Consider the following 18,641-nt stretch of genomic DNA (forward strand, 5'->3'; position numbering starts at 1 on the left):
TTGTAGAATAACCATTTATCAGCAGATACCGCAAAATGAATCAAATTCTGCAAAGCTTTATTTTTATAATTATTACGTTTATAAAACATAAGCAATAATTTTTTTCTTATAAGAAGTTTTAAAAAATTGATAGGTAGGTATCATTTTTTAAGTAGGCAAAAAGAAGTACTACTTTTATTTTCTTGGCTATATAAGCAATTAGATCAGAAAGCGTTTTTTGCAGTCCATTTGATAATATTAACGCCAGGTATTAGTCATAAATAAATCATAGATGTGTCAGTTTCAAACAAGTTATCAACAACTATTTTTTTCTGCAATAATCATTTTTTTACTGTAATTCCCCAGCTATAAAAAGATATTACCAGTCTGGTGGCTATAGTTTAATTAGAATTTTTTCCTGAAAAAGGCAGTCAATTCTTCCGATATATTTTCTTCGCCGTTGCTTTGCTTACACATTAAAACAGATAGAAGACGAAATAATGTCGTGCCCTATTCAACAACACATCATTATCATCTAAAAATGAAAAACAGATCAATGAAAATCGTTTCCATTCAAAAAATCAGAAATAAAACCATAAGAAAGTAAAGACTAATTTTTATTCTTAATTAGTTGCAAGGCAGTCATTTAGATTCCTATATTACCTTTTTTGCTATAATCTTACGCTTATCATAATAATCTTTGTGTTAACATAATCATTAAAAATTACAGCAACAACTCTTAAGTATTCGTAACACTGAATGGCTGTATTTCGCAGATATTAATGCGAGTTGTGTGAACTAAGCAAAAGAAGCTAATGACAAGCCAATAATCTTCTCAAAGAAATATCTAGTCTTTGGTGATGATATTACTTACAAGCCTGTATCATTTCCGTACTAGAGAGAACTTAGGGACCCTATTGAGCCGAGTAGCTTCTGATCCTCATGTTCGCATTACACACTGGGATGGGAGAGATTTGTATAAACATAAAAAGAAGAGAACAAAACCATTAGGGAGCCCCATTTTAAAGTTCAGATTCGTGTTAAGTCTAATTATTAGAAATAAATAATCATCAAAACGCTTAGACTTTGCCTGAATCGACAAAATATTTCAAAAGATTACGTTTAATTAACAACAAAAGAAATATTCGATATAGCATATTGTAGTCCTTGCAATAAAATACATCTTTAATGTTATATCATACTAAAAAATTAAACGTTTTGCAAATACTTCTTGTGCATCTTGACTATTACCCGTAAAAGTTGCTTTTCAGCACATTATTCCCGATCACAGCTATATTTTAAAATAAATGAACGCATCACTTCTCCATCACAAAGCCCATTCGTTTCACTTCTGACCATTTAAATATTTCAGAGGATTGAATCAATTCGTTTTCAAAATGAATGCTCTTTTTTATGAAATAGAATTTTGAAAATTCAGTATTTTGAAGTCAAAAGTGGAAATCTTAATATCTCTTACACACTTTCTGAATATTTAAGTATTTTTTCGTATACATTGTAAATTCTTAGCTCGTATATTCTACAAAGATCCTGAAAAGTTTCCATTACTTGACACAACAAACCTTAAGGCTAATCCGAAACGACTTTTCCCAACTATAAAAGGAGCATTTAAAAGTCCCCAGTTTACAATAATCCTCCTTAGCAAACGTTTTAACCGTCGCCTCAATAAATCTTGCTTAAAATGCCGAGCAGAACTCGCTCGTAAGATCTCCACAAGCGATCTGGAAGACGAAATGTGGCGCAAATCTGGAAAGCCGAGGACCCGGGGCCTATCTTACAAACTATCGTCTGCGACTACTCTTTATTCCCCAACGGTCTGATAAGCAACTCTGGTCCCGCTTTTGAGGCGAGGACAAGCAATTCATAGCACTCACTTTGTTTTAGGACAAAGAGCAGGGTATTTGAGATCATGCTCTTGGGCGGTGAGGACTAGCATCCGGCTTAAAGTGAGTTCTCTCTCAAAGAGACCGGGGATGACTGTTTTCCTTTTATCTCTCGTGTTTCTCGAAGACGGAACAGGTCATTGAATATTAAATAAGTTCCGGTCTTTTCATAATGAATCGCCCTGGCATTTAATGAAAAGGGATTTCGAGAAAAGAAGGATAAACGATTGTTTGTTTGAGGAGTATTATCGCTAAACTGGTGGTGAGATTTAAAGGATTATATTGAAACGAATTGGAAGCATTAAATGTGTGTTAATTTGTTTATAACATTTTTGACTGTAGTCTCTTTATTTATACTTCAGTTGCTACAAAAACTTACAAATAGTGCCTTACTGGTTTTTAAAAATATTTTATTCATTTTTTTAATCCATTTCTTGATTCGGTGATGAAAATAGCAACCTCAGCCCTCTATGTAATGACTATTAGAATTCATAACTATTTTATACGGTTTTCGATTTTAAACAAATGACAGACTGTTGGAAATTATGCCATGCCACTAAGAACTATAGAATGCTCTTTTTTAATATAGAATAACATTTTGAGCTTCAAAAGAATCGACGCGAAGACAACATTCGTTGCTGTTTCGAAGGTTTAATTTCCCCCTCTCTCCTTGTTCGATTTTTAGTCTCATTTTACGAAAAAAAAAAAAAAAAAAAAGGAAAGAAAAAGAAAGCAGTTTGCTCTTGCAATATGAGAAAGTGAAAAATATTCACTATTTTCTCTTATTTCCTATGAATAGTTTTTTATACTTTGTTGTTCACAAAACGAAAGGTTTTAGTTCAATGCGTATAGATATACTGGTGCTCCCTGCAGAAATATATTTATTTGCATTGCAAAAATGAAAATATAAAATGAAATGACTTATCTCTGAAGTATAACAAAAATGTTTCGAATTATTTATTAAAAATTCATCACTCAATTCAGGGAGAACAAATTATATCTTGTTACTCATGCTCATATTTCAGAAATATGTTAAGTTAATAAAAATGCATTCTAATTTGAAGGTTTGAGGTGAGCGTGTACAATATTAAAATATTTTTTCAAAAAAAATTTCATACAAAATTATATAAAGTTGATCTTTAAATATAAACTTAAAAAAAAAAAAATACTAATTTAGTTGAATTTTCAGGAAAAAAAAAAAGATTATTTTTTTTTCTGAAAATATGTTAAAAATGTGGTATAAAAATAAATTAAAAATGCATCGTAAAGCAAATCTGATATCAAATGTTTCAAAGTAGGTTTGATTCTGGAGCATATAAATCTTTTAGAGAAGTAATAAATAAATTGCTTTCTTTCAGGGAAATGGATTGTAAAATAATGCTCAAATGTGCCGAGGACAAAATAAAGGAAAAGGAATTTAATTTCTGTTTGAATGTACAATTATAGATTTTGACTAAGAAATCCTGGTTTCTTTGGAATTGACTCTCAAGAATAGAACATTTGTAGAACATTTGACAAAATCCTTTTTGAAGAAATAAAAACCAATTCATTAACATGTTCATTGTAAACAAGTATATATATATATATATATATATATATATATATATATATATATATATATATATATATATATATATATATATATATATATATATATATATATATATATATATATATATATATATATATATATATATATATATATATATATATATATATACCAAAAATATAAGCATTATGTAATTACAATTATTTTGGAAACTGTAAAAATAGTGTATCTCTTATGCCTAATTTCAGGAGACTTTTGGGTCACGAGGTGCCAATACTGTTGGAAAAATGAGTCTGGATTCCTCACAGAAAAAATTCTTTATTTTAATTCTCTGCCTGAGGGTGACCCTTGAGAAAGTCTTCAGGCCGGAATCTTATTCTATTTGGTTTAATTTTGATACTTTTTTTCCTATTAACTTGGTTTTTATTACTAATTATATATATATATTTGCTATTTTCCAACTAAACTTCTCTCCTACTGAATTATTTGTCAATAAATGTAACTCAAAATGCTTATTGTTTTCTTAAAAGATAAGTTCTTTTTTTACTTCAATTAACAAAGAAGTCACAAGTATTATAATTACTCTAGCTTCAAGCAAGTATATTTTTATTATGTTTAAATAAATTATCCAAGATCAGGCTAATTTTGTAAAAAAATATTTTAAATATAATGCTAAATGTTGATGATATTTTTTATTGAACAGTCTATAATATTAGGCAATGGATGTTAAAATTCAAATCAATAATTATGATAACCTTATGAATACCTAATTATATAAAATCTTACTATTAAAACTCGAATAATTCGATTGCATATAAGTAATATTATAAAATTATTATATATGTTATATTATATTATATAACTGCACCAGTAAGATTTTATATCTTAATTAAAATTATAGTCTAACACGAAATGTGCGCGACTCACCTGTGGTTCACACCTACTATCTTTTAACGAACGATTTATCTAATCAGATGATCCCTTCTCTACTTTAGTTCAGAGATATAAAAAATTAGATAGACGGTTCAATTGTGAGGTGAGAATTTTAACAGTAAATGTGCTAAGAGCTTTCCTCTGTCCCACAGAGAAATAGAAATCAAGGAAGTCGTTTACGGACATGCTTAATTACGTAGCTTTCAAATATTATTCAGGGAACTTTTGTTTTATTTTGATTATTAGTTTGTTATCCTTATAAATAATGAATGAGTTTATGTATGCATTTTGTGAGTGAGGACAAGAAAAAAAATGTAAACTAATCTTCACATAATCTTTACAGATAATGCTTACAGTATGCAAATATGCCTTTACAGTATGCAAATATGCCTTTCATTCTAATACAGAATGGTTTGAATGCTCTTATTTTGATTCTTTACCATTTTAGAAATTAAAAAATTATAATTATAAATATTCAGTTGCGATTCATTATATTCTATGCGCTTATTTACATATCAGATAATTAGATTCTATTATCCCTTAATATATTCTATAGAAAGATCATGCTTTTGAAAAAACACAGTTTGTGATTATTTGATATAAGAATTTGAACAGCAATTAGGTAAATAATTGAATTCAAAATTCTTTAAATTTAAATTGTAAAAATATATACTGTCGGAAATTTTTAAACTGTGTTTTAACCGTGATATTATTGCTTTATTTTTTGATTCAAATGAATTGAATTTTAAAATAATATCTAGTGTATTTATGCTTACGTAATTCATCAGGATAGTTCGACTGCTTTTCGCTTTAACGAAAGTTCGTTGAGAGTGAATTGTTATAGTTTTAATTCACGAAAACTGAAAAAAATGTAATGAAATAGGTTAATGATGTCATTCCTAAAGGGAAAAATGACTCTTCAATTTTAAGAAAATGTCAATTAAACTTGTTCTAATGCCATTTGCATATCTTTTATTCCATAATAGTCAGAATAAAGCTAAGGAACAGATTCGATTGATAATTATTTTAAAAACAAAAATTTACATTGTTACCATATATAAATATGTGAGAAATCAAACCAAGTAATTTTTACTAGCTTAAAACATAACACTATGAATTCTTAATAAAATAAACAGTAAATTCTCCTCTGTGGAGCTGACTAAAAGTACCGTCTATAAACCATTTTAGGATTATACGTGAATTTAAGAGTTTAATGAACAGTTTTATCGCAGTTATTTTTACTTCATTACAAATAGACTTAATTTTATAAAGCATATGTTTATTTCACATCCTGTTAGATATTATTTTTTTAAAAAAATACGCTTTTCTAAATGTCATTTAAAAAAATATAACATAGACTTTAAAATTTTCAGTTTTATAAATCATGAAATAAAACTATTTCCAGTAATACCCAGTGCCTTCTTAGATTATTTCCAGACAAATGAAGCATGCTTTTTAAATTCTGTCAATAACTGAATAAGGGGGATTTTCAAAAACATGTTTGGGATTTTTTGTCAATCATAATTGCATTCGATTTCATGATCTATGTATGAAAACAATTTTCTAAAAACAAAAATCAAAAACATGTTTTTCCTGAATTACATTTAGATGTCAAAGAGTTGAATAATTAGCTGAAAACTGTATGAGAAGTGTTTTGTGATCATAATGATCGATTATTTTGTCTCGTTTACCTTAGTGAATCAGTTAAAAATTAGTTTTTACAGTTACTTGATAATATTTAAAGATTAGAGGCCAAAAGACAGCGATAAAATGCATAAATGATGTTAAATCATTTAATTTTCATCTTTAAAAATTGCCGGAAAAAATTCAGTAATAATAATAATATCATATATCGATAAAAGAAGATTAGATAATGATTGGACTGATAGATTAAGTCATGAATACAATCTCCAATTTAATAATCTTTTGAGAAGAAAATTTATTCCATCAATAACGAAAGCAATATGCAGTTTATATTAATTGTCCATTTGCAATACTCCAATTTCATTTATTTTCTCATTTAATATGCATTTGTATATTTTTTCTCTAATCGCAAACATTCAGATTGCGAATAATTGGAAGGCAGAATGCAGAAGTGTCTAAAAATAGAGCTTTCCCCAGGGAAAATAAATGCGAGATTCGATATTGGAACACCCACCTCGTACCGAAACTTGTAGGAAAAGAGACAAACAGGCGCAGGCGCAATCAAGGAACAATAATAAAAAAATAACCCCTCTCGCAGCGCCATCTTTCGTATTGCGCTGAAGAAATGAAGACTCCTCACATACCTTTGAGACTTGCGCGCGAAAACGCATCGGGCAAGTTGTGAATAGCTTCAGATGATAGCTTAGCTGAATGAACACACTGTGCTCTCGGCTTGTGCCCGGGGAACGAGCTGCTTAAGAATGTTTGGCCTTCGGAAATTCGTCGTTCAGATGATGAGGTAAAATTGTTCAATCGTCCTTTACTCAAGAATTACAAACTCTTAGAAAATTCAGTCAGCTCGCAACGATATCGTTAAAAAGTTATCCAAAATCATTCGTACCTGTAAATACGTATTTACTAACTGATTACCTTCGAATTATTATTTGAGTGAAAGATACAAGCATTTCTTATTGATTTTTTTTTGCTTCACAATACTTTTGATAGCAAAAAGAAAACTTAAACGAAAGTAAGAGAGCTAAAGTCACCGTTAAAGAATGCGCTTTAAATTCTCTTTGAGTTTATATACAATAGAAGTAAATAAGAATATTGTCCAAAACTTTTGAAGCCTACAGCCCCTTTAAAAGACACGCAACTCTGAAACAGTAAGATATGTTACTGAAAGAGGTGATGAAATTCAGATTTATTCAAGTGTTTATCAGATTTGAAAAATTTTAGTTTATAGAAAAATAGTTAGTTCGAAACTGCTACAGATTAGATATTCTATTATGAATACATGTATGATAATACTTGACTGAATCAAAACTCTTTAAATTTGGAGCTAAAGATAAAATGGCGTTGAGCGTTGACTCACAACAGCTTGTCAATTATTTTCTCACATAATTCGAAATGGTTTTTCCCCTTGAAAAATCAGCACGATATCATTTTTACATAGTTTAATTATAATTCTTCCTTTGGTGAATGAGAATTTAATAATTCTTCTTTTGTTGATTCTTATTTATTTTTTAATAGTCTCCAAGTTACTAAGTTTTCGAAGAAAGGAATGCTCATGTGAAAGTTGCTCTCATGCAGGCATAATAACATCTTTGCAGTATACTTGAATGAATGCGTATAAATGTTATTCTTTGTTTCATGGCCCAATATCAATTAAAATATCGGATGACGGTCAATAGGAAATCATTCTCCCTTACAGCCATGAAACTTCTGATATAAATTGTCGATTTATACGCTTAAACGACTACTGAACGCATCCATTATCAGTGCATATTTAGGTAAAGGGTGCATAGAAGTCGACTGCTTGAATTTCTGATATTTTCTTAAAATGTTTCTGATAAAAGAAAAATTTGAAGTTCTTCGCTTATATTAAAAAAAAAATCTTTTTAAAATGGATCCATATATTGAAATGAATGAGAGCATTATAGCAGTTAATGCGACAGAAGAAGTTCCCGACAGAAATGTATTCATCCTCCCTTGGTGGCAGCAACTTGTATGGACTTTGGTCTTTGGTTGTATGATTTTCGTCGCAACAGGTGGTAACGTCATTGTCATGTGGATTGTCTTAGCGCACAAGAGAATGCGAAGCGTCACTAATTATTTCCTAGTGAACCTCAGCCTGGCTGACACCATGGTGTCAACTTTGAATGTCATCTTTAATTTTATCTACATGCTGGATGGACACTGGCCGTTTGGCGAAGCCTACTGCAAAATTTCAAACTTCATAGCGATTGTCTCAGTAGGGGCCTCTGTTTTCACGTTGATGGCGATTTCAATTGATAGGTAAGTTATATAGTTTGTTTAAAAAATGTTTGCTCTGAGTTAGTAGTAATCATAAAGTGTTGCGATTTTTCATCAAATAATCAATATAGTCCAATGGTGTACGTTATGCATTACACAAATACATGCTAATAGATGCGTCTTTAGCATGTATTTACATGCTAATAGATGCGTATTTATCCTTTGACTTGTTTGTTGTATCATGTTTATAATATATTCCTATATTTGTAATGCATTCCTTTTAGATATGAACTAATGATTAGTGGCACGCACGATTTTTTGTTAATTATTTATTTATTTTTAAGGTTTATTACTGTCAGAATATTAAATGAATGTAATAGTATTTTTATTCATCCAGCTATGCTGAAACAATTGTTTTAAATAAATGCTTCTCACTTAATTAAAGATTCTTTTAGTGCACGAAATAAAATAGCATTAAACACTCATTGAGTTCTTTTCATATTTATTTCTTTTCAATTATAAATAATTCAGGTTTATGAAATGAATCAATATAATTGATATGTTATTGAAGAATTATAAAAATATTTTTTTACTTAACCTTGTTATTTTAAATTCTTATTTTAAGGATAGCACTGTCTCACGGTATCGCAATTTTTGAACTGTTTTTATAAAGTTTATGTTTTAATAAGTTTTATAAAGTTATGTTTTAAATAAGGTGTCGTAGGGGAATGAATCGAGGAAATATCTTGTAGATTCAGCTAAAGCTCACGTCTTCGGTTTCAGGAAGGAAATGTAACGATATTCTGTCTAATAAATCTTGCGGTATCATTTCTTAGCAGCAATTAACTAATGACATTCGCTATTCGTGGTTTGCTCTAATAGAATTAGAATGTGTGTGATTGGATTTTTAAATTAGGTTTCGGACAGAAGTTTGCAAAATTTACCATTTTTTTTTTAATTATTAAACGAAAAACACAAGGATTAAAGAAACATCAATTTTTGTTGAAGCTGTTAATTATGGAAGTTGCTGCTTTTCATTTTTAAAATGAATATTAATGGTTCGTTTCAAAAGAATAATAACTCAAAAAAACCATTTTTCACCTTTTAAAAAACGTCTGTTCTTTATTTATAGTAAAATAAAAATTAGCTTAGACAGCTGATTGATTTTAAAACAGAGAAAAGAGATCTCAATGTAAAGGATTTCAATAGAAATCTAAACCTATATCAATCTATATCTCACTATATATAAATATATATTGGCATTCTTAAGGTAAAAGTAAAAATGTCAATAAATACCTTAAAGTCTAATGAGTTCTTTGATATCATGTTTTAGCAAAAAATGTGCAGAAAAAATGTGAAATCCCCGTACCCGATCTGAAAAGAAACTGTTTTCAGTGCTTTTTAATTTCTTTGCGATAATTTATTTTGGATTTGTAAATGATTTCCAAAATGTACTAATGTGTCAACTCTCATTTTCCTATTTAGATTCCCAATTGAAAGAATTGAATGTAGAGTTTGTCTTTGAAAATACTTTTCATATACATAATGAAAATATGACAAATAATTTTATTTTCTTCTGAACCATCAAAAGAAAAAGTTTTAAGCTATTTTTTTTTATAAGGAATCATGCATTTGATTCAAAATTCATATTCGAATGAACTATCCCTGGAGGTTGATGTGCCAAAGAGTGGCCATTGTGCGGCTGTTTTGTAGTGCATATTAAAAAACTTATTAATGAGTGATGATTTTAATTACACGCATCAATCATGCGTGTCATTGCCTAAATGCATCGCTTTCTTATATCAGAATTCTGAAAGCCTCTCCATTTTTGTATTATAATTGCCTTTAATGTGGATGATTAATGGCGCTCTAAATATTGAATCTCATTTTGAATTTTATTGCTGGTTAATGTGAAAAATATATTGTTAATTTAATTTCAAAATCAATCGGCTATCATTTTATTCATCATTTTTAAACACTTTGTATGTCTACTATTCTGATGAAAATCAAATATGAAATTATTGGTTTAAAAAATCCTGAGATTAGTAGAAAAAAATTAGGACTCGTGTTACTTTTTCATTTAAAAAATTCTTTCTGTTACTTCTAATCAAAGAATAAAATATTTTTTCCCATGAATGGATTAGTATTAACATACTTAATTCTGCACACGCTTGCTTTCGTATGACATTTTATGGATATCAGAAAATTTCTTTGTAAATTACTGAGTCAGAAGGATATACAGAATTTTAAAATTTGTTTCATATTTAAAATCCGCAATAGCCCATTTTCTGACCATAAAAGATTGTAATATTAAAAGTACACAGAAATAAATTTAGAAAATAAAAATAAATAATTCAGATAACTCAACTTTTGCAGAAAACATATAGAAACAAAGAATAAAATTTTGTGTTTGCCAACAAAATAAATACATTTCACTTAGATTCATTTTCTTATATTAATTTGATAAGATGCAGTTTCAATTTAAATAAAAACTATCGGTTGCGCAGTCGACTTGTAACATTTAGAGAATTTTAAAATGAGTCATGACACAGAATTTCGTATGAATAAGAGGTAGTAACTAGTTAAATTCGAAAAATGTTACAAAATTTGGAAAGCAAATTCCTCTGATTTTGAGATGCTTGTTGCCTATAATTTGTACTTCTTTACCATTTTGGTAAAAAATAGAAATATTTGTATGAGAGGAAATCAGATACACTCATCATTTTTACAATAAAACAATGATTCAGGAATTTTCCATCCTATCTTTTAAGAAAGACAACGAAGTTCTATTTTGAATGCTCCTACATTTAATTTTCAAATTCTATTAAAATATTTGATTGATATCAATGAGAAAAACAAGTTGCTAACTTTAATTTCGAAAGAAAATTAAATAAAGTATTAAAAAAAGGATTGAAACGCTTAAATGACCCTTGAATTCCGAATTTCAGAAATTACATTTTAAAGATTAAATTTTTAATGTTTGTTGTGCTATTAATGTTTAGAGTATATTTTTCAGTTATGATCTACTGTTCCTTCCCGAGAGTAGATGGCAGAATAGGAATGTTAGGTTAACATGAATTTTTTTTTTATTTCATAGATTAAACGTTTGTCATAATCTTGATTATGACAAACGTTAGGACAAACAATATATTTTTATTATTGATCTGCATGAAAATAATATTTTACAATGTCCAAGTTTTGCATCTAAGTTCATGGGAGGAGAAGCATAAAAATCTCTAAAAGAATGTATGCGTATGTGCAGTGTTAGAAATAATTAAATAGAAAAAACGGGATTTTGATCAGAAAATAAGAAAAAAATTTTACAACAAATTCATATGGACAGTACATAATTCTATGTATATGAAATGATACCTCTTGATTTAGTTTAAATTCTAATAAATATCCCAATTTTTATCTTAAATGAGTCTCTATTACTAAAATTTTCTCTTTTTTTCTGATCCAAATCCTTATTTGTTTATTTATTTTTAATAGTTTCTCTGAAAATTCGCTGACGCTTCAGTTTTCATGATACAAGAGAAAGGTTAAAAATATCTAGCATTCATGACATGAAATCTGAAGATTCCCTTTCTTGAATCAACACATATCAAGGAGATTCTCATAAGAATCTTTTAGTAAGAGCACGGAAAGACAAATTTCACACGATTTTCTCTTATGTCCCGATATAGATCGATGTGTCTCATCAAATGATGCCCTCCCTTAGGAAAGTAAATTGGTTAAATTCCAGTTTATTTTATTTTCGATCACTCATATGCAAAACCTACATATTCATAAGTAATGCTCATCATAAAGTAATGCTTAAATGTTTAAAATCGGCATTTTCAAAAAAAGTAAAAACGTTTTAGCTCATACAGGCTGTCCCCAAATGATTGTGTTAAATACTGAATTTATTCCAGAGTGTTCTCAGACGCGTAACGTTTTAGTTCAAGCATGTCATATATCAAGATAATCTATGTCATGTGATATAGATTGGATTATGCATATAATAACACGCTCTCTACCTATAGACTGTGTGTTAGAAATCCATTCTGGGATAAATCTCACATCGGTGAGTTAACATATTTAATATAACTTTATCGAATCCATTCCCTTTCTTCTGTTTTTACTTTCTCGTATGCGAAGTATAGAATAAGTATGGTAACTGTCAAAAAAAAATTCAAGCTCGAGATTTTGACGAATCTCCTCGAATGCAAAAAACAACTGTCTCGGCAGTAATCGTGTTTGTTCGTTCTGTGACAAAAGATTAATAAAAAAATGCTTTGAGATTCACGGATATACGGTCTTGACACTAAATGTGTAGATTTCTATCAAATGTTCAGATGAATTCTGCCTGTCCGGCATTTCGAATACAAGTTAATACGATCATTGCAAAACAGAGAAAGATGGTGAACAGTTTATTAACAACTGTATTGTAGATATCAAATTTTGAGCCAAATCCAACAAGAGGTGGACCGTCTGACAGTCTCTAGTTTCACAAACGTGATAAATCAGAAGCGAATGACTTGAATATTCCAAATTTGGTATGTGATTACAAATGTAGTTCTGTATATTTTTTATAAATTTGTTTAGAAAAACGCATATACAACAGAAAAATCCAATTTCCGTATACTATTAACTAGAATATCGGGATAAACCGCCAAAAAATCGCCAAGAATCATATGATAAACTCATTAAAAATGCCAAATTTGAATCCAAGTTAAATATTTCCTAAGGATTGTATGCTTATGCTATGCAAAGCGTTCTCTGGGGTAACAGTTTAATGAAACACGATGCAAGGAAACTGATGAGACCACTCCCACTGGCTTAAATGAAAAAGCACTCTCAAGCCACACAAGGCAGCGTCTGACTGTATTTCAAGTATTTCAAAGACCAATTCTTAAATGAGATAGTTCATTACAAAGAATGAATTCCTTCATCATATAAAGGCCCTTCATAATATAATTGCGATTCTTATTGATTAGATTAAATTAGTTTTATCTATTTTTATAAATATTCTCATATTTAAGCAACATAAAGCGTATTTTCGGATTGACGCCATTTTGAACTCTGCTCAGATGATGAGAAATTGAACATGGGTTCACAACCTTCTCCAAACTTCCGCGGAAATACAAAAGGGAGCAATGTGAGCCTCGGTGTCAGATATAACATTTCTAAAGCTCAGGTAAGCGGCGGTTGTTGTTGTTAATAGCACAAGAGCCGCAGCAACAACAACACATAAGCGGCGTATCTTAAGCAAAACTGTAATCCTTGACATTCATTCAATTATCCTTGACATCATTCTGAATCCTTGACAAAGTCACCTCGTTACCGAAGTGAACTTAGAATAATAATTTCTATCGATTTTTTGAAACAGAGTAGTACACTGTCTTGCTTCTCTTTCAGTATTTTAATTTTTACAGGAAACATTCCATATCACCTCCTTAAAAGTTTCTTTTAATATAACAACGGCAAGAAATTCTACATTGAAATGATAAAATTACCTTATTGATACTGTTTCATCAGTATTGTTCTCAAGGTAATATATTTGATTTAGAATTTGCAAATATATATATATATATATATTTATATATATATATATGATGGTAAATGTGATAAACAGGAGACAGAGTATAATTACTGATGATTATTCATAATTTATAATCACCGCTGAATTTAGTGGCGATTATTCATAATCACCGTAAATTATATATGTTTGAAATGACAACATTGCTTATATATATATATATATATATATATATATATATATATATATATACACGATGACTTTGGCAAGAAAATAGATAATACTGGAATCTTCCAAAATTTTGGCGATAGAGCAAATAGGAACCGAGATATGCCAAATTGTTCCAGAACTTTCTCTGCTCGGCTCCGGGATCTATAAAACGCCTGCAGTCTGAGCTACGAAGATTCCCTCCTCCTGCTGAATTCCGCCTGTCCGCTTTATGTGCTGTGGTTGTTATTACTACCGATTACTACTTGAGGGCTATTGTTGTTGTAGTGTGTATGTTGCTTGTGTTCGTCTTGTCTATGCGTTTGTCGTCTGCATATTCTTCTCTTTGTGTTAATTAAAGTCGTCGTTTGTTACTGAGGATTATTAATTATTTCTTCATCGACTAACAAATCGAAAGAACCCTGAATTCATAACAATATCATTAACAAAAATGTAGATAGTAATTTAAAATAATCCAAAATGTGCTTATGGCATGAAATATTACTAAACATGGTCGCGTCGACGATTCTGAAACCTCTGGCGGAAGCTAAAGAGAAAAGCAAGTGCACATCATGAAGTACAATTTCAAGATTGATTATTAGGTTACATGTAGAAACCTAAAGCGTATCTTTCGGACTCTTAAGCTATATTTCATAAAACTTTCATAAATAATTTTGCTTTCCTATATGTGACTAAAGACGTTACAGGATTTCTCTCAGGATGGGATTATTTTATGAATCCTATTATCTTTTTTTTTTCCCATTTTCTTTCCTTAAAAATGGTTTATGTAATAGTATAAAAGCATTTTTTTACTAGAAATGTATCAAAACAAATATAATGATATGTCTTTTAAAAACATATGCTATCCATAAAGTACCTATTAAGTAAATGATTTTCTTCTAAAAACCACTTATGAAAGGTTGTTGGAAAAGAAGGGAGAAACTCCTTATTGGAATGAGAAACTTCTGCTGTGCAAATCATTTCCCTTAAAAGGATAGTAGCATCTTTACATCTGATAAACGTAGCAAAAGGGAAATGGTGCACATATTTAAGATTTCGAAACAATTACAAACAGTAAAAGTAATTTTAACAAATAAATAAATAAATAAGTCTTGAATGATTTTTTATTTCAAAATATCATTAAGAAATTAGTTTATAAAAAAATGTATACATTTTCAGTAATAAATCTTTTTTATGTATTGCCTTTTCTTTTATATTAATGTATAAAATCATTTGAGCTTAAAACCTTTAAAAACGGAAAGCATTTTATCAGAGCAGAAAAAGTAACTATGGATATTATTTTGCATTTAAGCGTTGGAAAACAATACTTAATATTCCTAGGTATTTGGATGGATGGCATTATGGATTCGGCATTATGGAAGTTTCTTGTATTTCTTAAACGTGCCAGGTCATTTTTTTTTGGTTACTAGGAGGATTCAGAAAAAAATATCGATTCTATATAAGAAGCTAATTTTTCAAAATATTAGTTAATCTTATGCTCTACTTTTTGCTGCCATTTAAATATCGGTATTTTTATATATTATTAAACTTTAGCTTTAAGTAAAACATCTGTTGTGTATCAGTAATATTTTTGTGCACTGTCTGAAATAAGCATTGCCTCGCTAAAGTTTTGTAATTCCTTTCTCTCCAAGTGGGGCAAATTATTATCTCTACTTATCCATTGTAATGCACATATTTTCTCCTACTTTACTTTAACATTTGATGTCTGATGCCTATGATTGCTACAAGTGACAACAATTGCCTATAATACCAGCTTTACTAATGATAGGGAAATCCCATGATGCAAAAAATAAATCAAGTATCTTAGTTGCCAATGAGTGAAATAGGAGGGAGAAAAATATTATTTTAATATTTTTCCATTTTGATCTTCATTCAAAAAAGATATTTCGAGATTTTATCCATTCATTTCTTTAAGCAAAAGTGGTTTTATTATATAAATTGAGCTATGACTGAGTGAAATGTTTCAAATGACGCATGATTAGACTACTCATTTATATTTTGCATACTATATTTCCTACGAATATATCCTCATGAAATTAAATTTCTGAATTAGCATCAAGTCATGAAAAATTAAATACAAAACACAGATACAAAATACTATCTTCGAGTATTTTTGAATTCTGTCTATCTTCGTGAAATGAATTCAGTCACAATTCTTATAGAAACACAAATTTTTCAAATATTAAAATTCTCTGAATTTGTCAAGATTTGAAAACTATCTAAAACGATTTATTTGATAGATTTTGGTATCATTTATTCTCAAGATAGATTAAAGTCAGAAAAATAAATAGAAAATATTTATTAAATCAAATAAATCCCTGCCTCACAAAAGTTCCAAAGAATTAAACTGAATTTTCATTAGGTAATGGCCTTTTTTAAGATTTTCAATTTGATATCTATGAGACTTTTTAGAAAAATTTTCAATTTGATATCTATGAGACTTTTTAGAAATTTCTATTTCTTCATTGTAAAAGAGAAACATATTGCATTCTTTCTTCATTTCATATACAAAGTTAAAAGCTACTAAATAAAAAAAGTACGTACACTAATTCGATAATTCTAAAAGTCAGCGTTTTGAATCAATGAATTTTAATATGTGATTCTGTGGCCAACCGCAGATCTATTTATTAAATCATAAATTTGATATTATCAAGCGAAAAAAAAAGAACTTTGCATATCCAGATTTCCATATTAAAACTATAAAGCATAAATTCGCCATATTGGGTCAAATATCTCCACGTATCTATCGCATTACCATGGCAGGCGACTCACATGAGCTATTGTTATATTTCTTCTGGTTAATGGAATGCCGTTGAAGAATTAATATTTTTTGCAAATAAGTTTCAAATTGGTTATTATAACACTGAAAATATCCCAAAATGCTATGCATAAAATAAGAGTGTAATATAGATTGACTCAATAAATAAGTTAATAGAATAATAATGTAAAATACTCTTTCATGAAATAAATAAATTTATATTTTTCGATGTTTTTTTAATTCTTTAAATGTAAATCTTATTTAAAATGCAAAATCCAATGCTTTGGATTTTTATAAATGTTGAAAGTTTTGCCACATTCTACAAATTTATACTTAAATTTGAAAATCTATTATATGAGAATCTTGATATTCCCCGAAGAAAACGCAAATAAACACATGTTGAATTATCGACAAAATGTGGAGCCCAATTTACCTAACTGAAAAAAAAAACAACAACAAAAAAAACACAATTTAAACAAGAGTACTAAGCAAATTGAATATTTTTGATTATTTCACAAAATTCAAACGAGCATTAAACTGTACTAATTTGTAAAGTAAATAGCTAAATATTTTTGCTAAATATTGTAGCTGAGATTTGCTTCTAAAAGAAAAATATAAATAAATATTTAAAAATCAGGCAATTGAAATTGACACATGACAGAAAATTTGAGCTGCATTTCAATCCTGGGTAATTAAATTTAAATTAATTCACCTTCTCATATTTTCTAGAACATGCAGTAAGTTTTCTTTAAATCCTTATATAAGGCTGAGCTAATATATTGTGACTTATTCTGAAGATTTCGTAATATTTAATTGAAATATCTTTCCTGTTAAAAGCAAAATTCTTGTAGAAACATTTGGTATTAAAAAAATTATTTTCTCAATTATACATATTAAATTTATGAAATGCCTGCGAGTTCTGTCCACAGCAACAAATAATATTACACTTAATAATGTGTATTATTTATTAATCTGCTTATTAACCAATAAAATAATAAGCAGATGAAGATTATAATGATGAGGAGACAACAAAATTACAAAAATGAAAAAAGGATTTCAATTTTATATTTTGATTAAAAATTTTAAATAGCCATAAGAAAAAAGCATGGGCAGCATAGTTAATGCTACTATTAATTCTCTTTAAACTTTAGTTTATATCTAAAATTTTTGTAATATATTTGAAATATTATTTTTTTCTTTGTCATTACTTAACTACACAGCATTTAATTTAAAGCAATCTTCAAAAGCTTCATCAATGACAACAAAATGAAACTATTTTTAACTATTTATGCATATACGATAAGTATTACTTACTTGACTTTTTCAGAAGAATGTTAAATCATTCTGAATAACATAAATAAGAACACTTGCCATAAATAAAGATTCCTCTAATTTTGAAAAGCAAAGACCAAATGTAATCTAATTTAGAAAATTAAATTTAATCGCAAATGCTTAAAGTCTTGCATGCTTTAAAGTATTTTCAATCAAATATATCCTCTTAAGGGAAATAAAATTTAGTTTATTTGCTTAAATCAATTAAATAGACGATTATCTATTTCATGAATACCAAAAAAATTATTCACAACTTATTTTAAAATAAATATTTTATTTTTAAAGCATTTTATTCCCTTTTTAGCTAATGCACAAAAAAGAAACCAAACAAACAATTTTTGTCTTTTTACGCAAATAATTTTATATTAAATGATGTATTCACTTATTTTGTATTTATTTTAAAACTGTATATGGTTTATTATAATTTTTCGAATGTTCCGAAGAAATTTTTTAAAAGGTATTTTTCCTTTAGTTTACAATGATAGAAAATCCCTTATTTAAACCACTTTTAAAGTCCTTTGACCTACTAGGTATCATTCTTAA

At 28.5% G+C, this 18,641-nt stretch overlaps 1 protein-coding gene across 1 annotated transcript in view; it reads left to right on the forward strand.

The window, feature by feature from the left end:
* Window positions 1-6,726: 6,726 nt before the first annotated feature.
* The window catches only part of LOC129963316 (tachykinin-like peptides receptor 99D), a 114,652-nt gene continuing 102,737 nt past the window's right edge, over window positions 6,727-18,641 (forward strand). The window contains exon 1 of the mRNA XM_056077616.1: window positions 6,727-8,301. Within this exon, the coding sequence (XP_055933591.1) occupies window positions 7,910-8,301 (392 nt within the window). The 5' untranslated portion in view covers window positions 6,727-7,909. The remainder of the gene's footprint in view (window positions 8,302-18,641) is intronic.

The sequence above is a fragment of the Argiope bruennichi genome, chromosome 3, assembly GCF_947563725.1.
Source record: "Argiope bruennichi chromosome 3, qqArgBrue1.1, whole genome shotgun sequence".
In the NCBI taxonomy this organism is placed as follows: domain Eukaryota; kingdom Metazoa; phylum Arthropoda; class Arachnida; order Araneae; family Araneidae; genus Argiope; species Argiope bruennichi.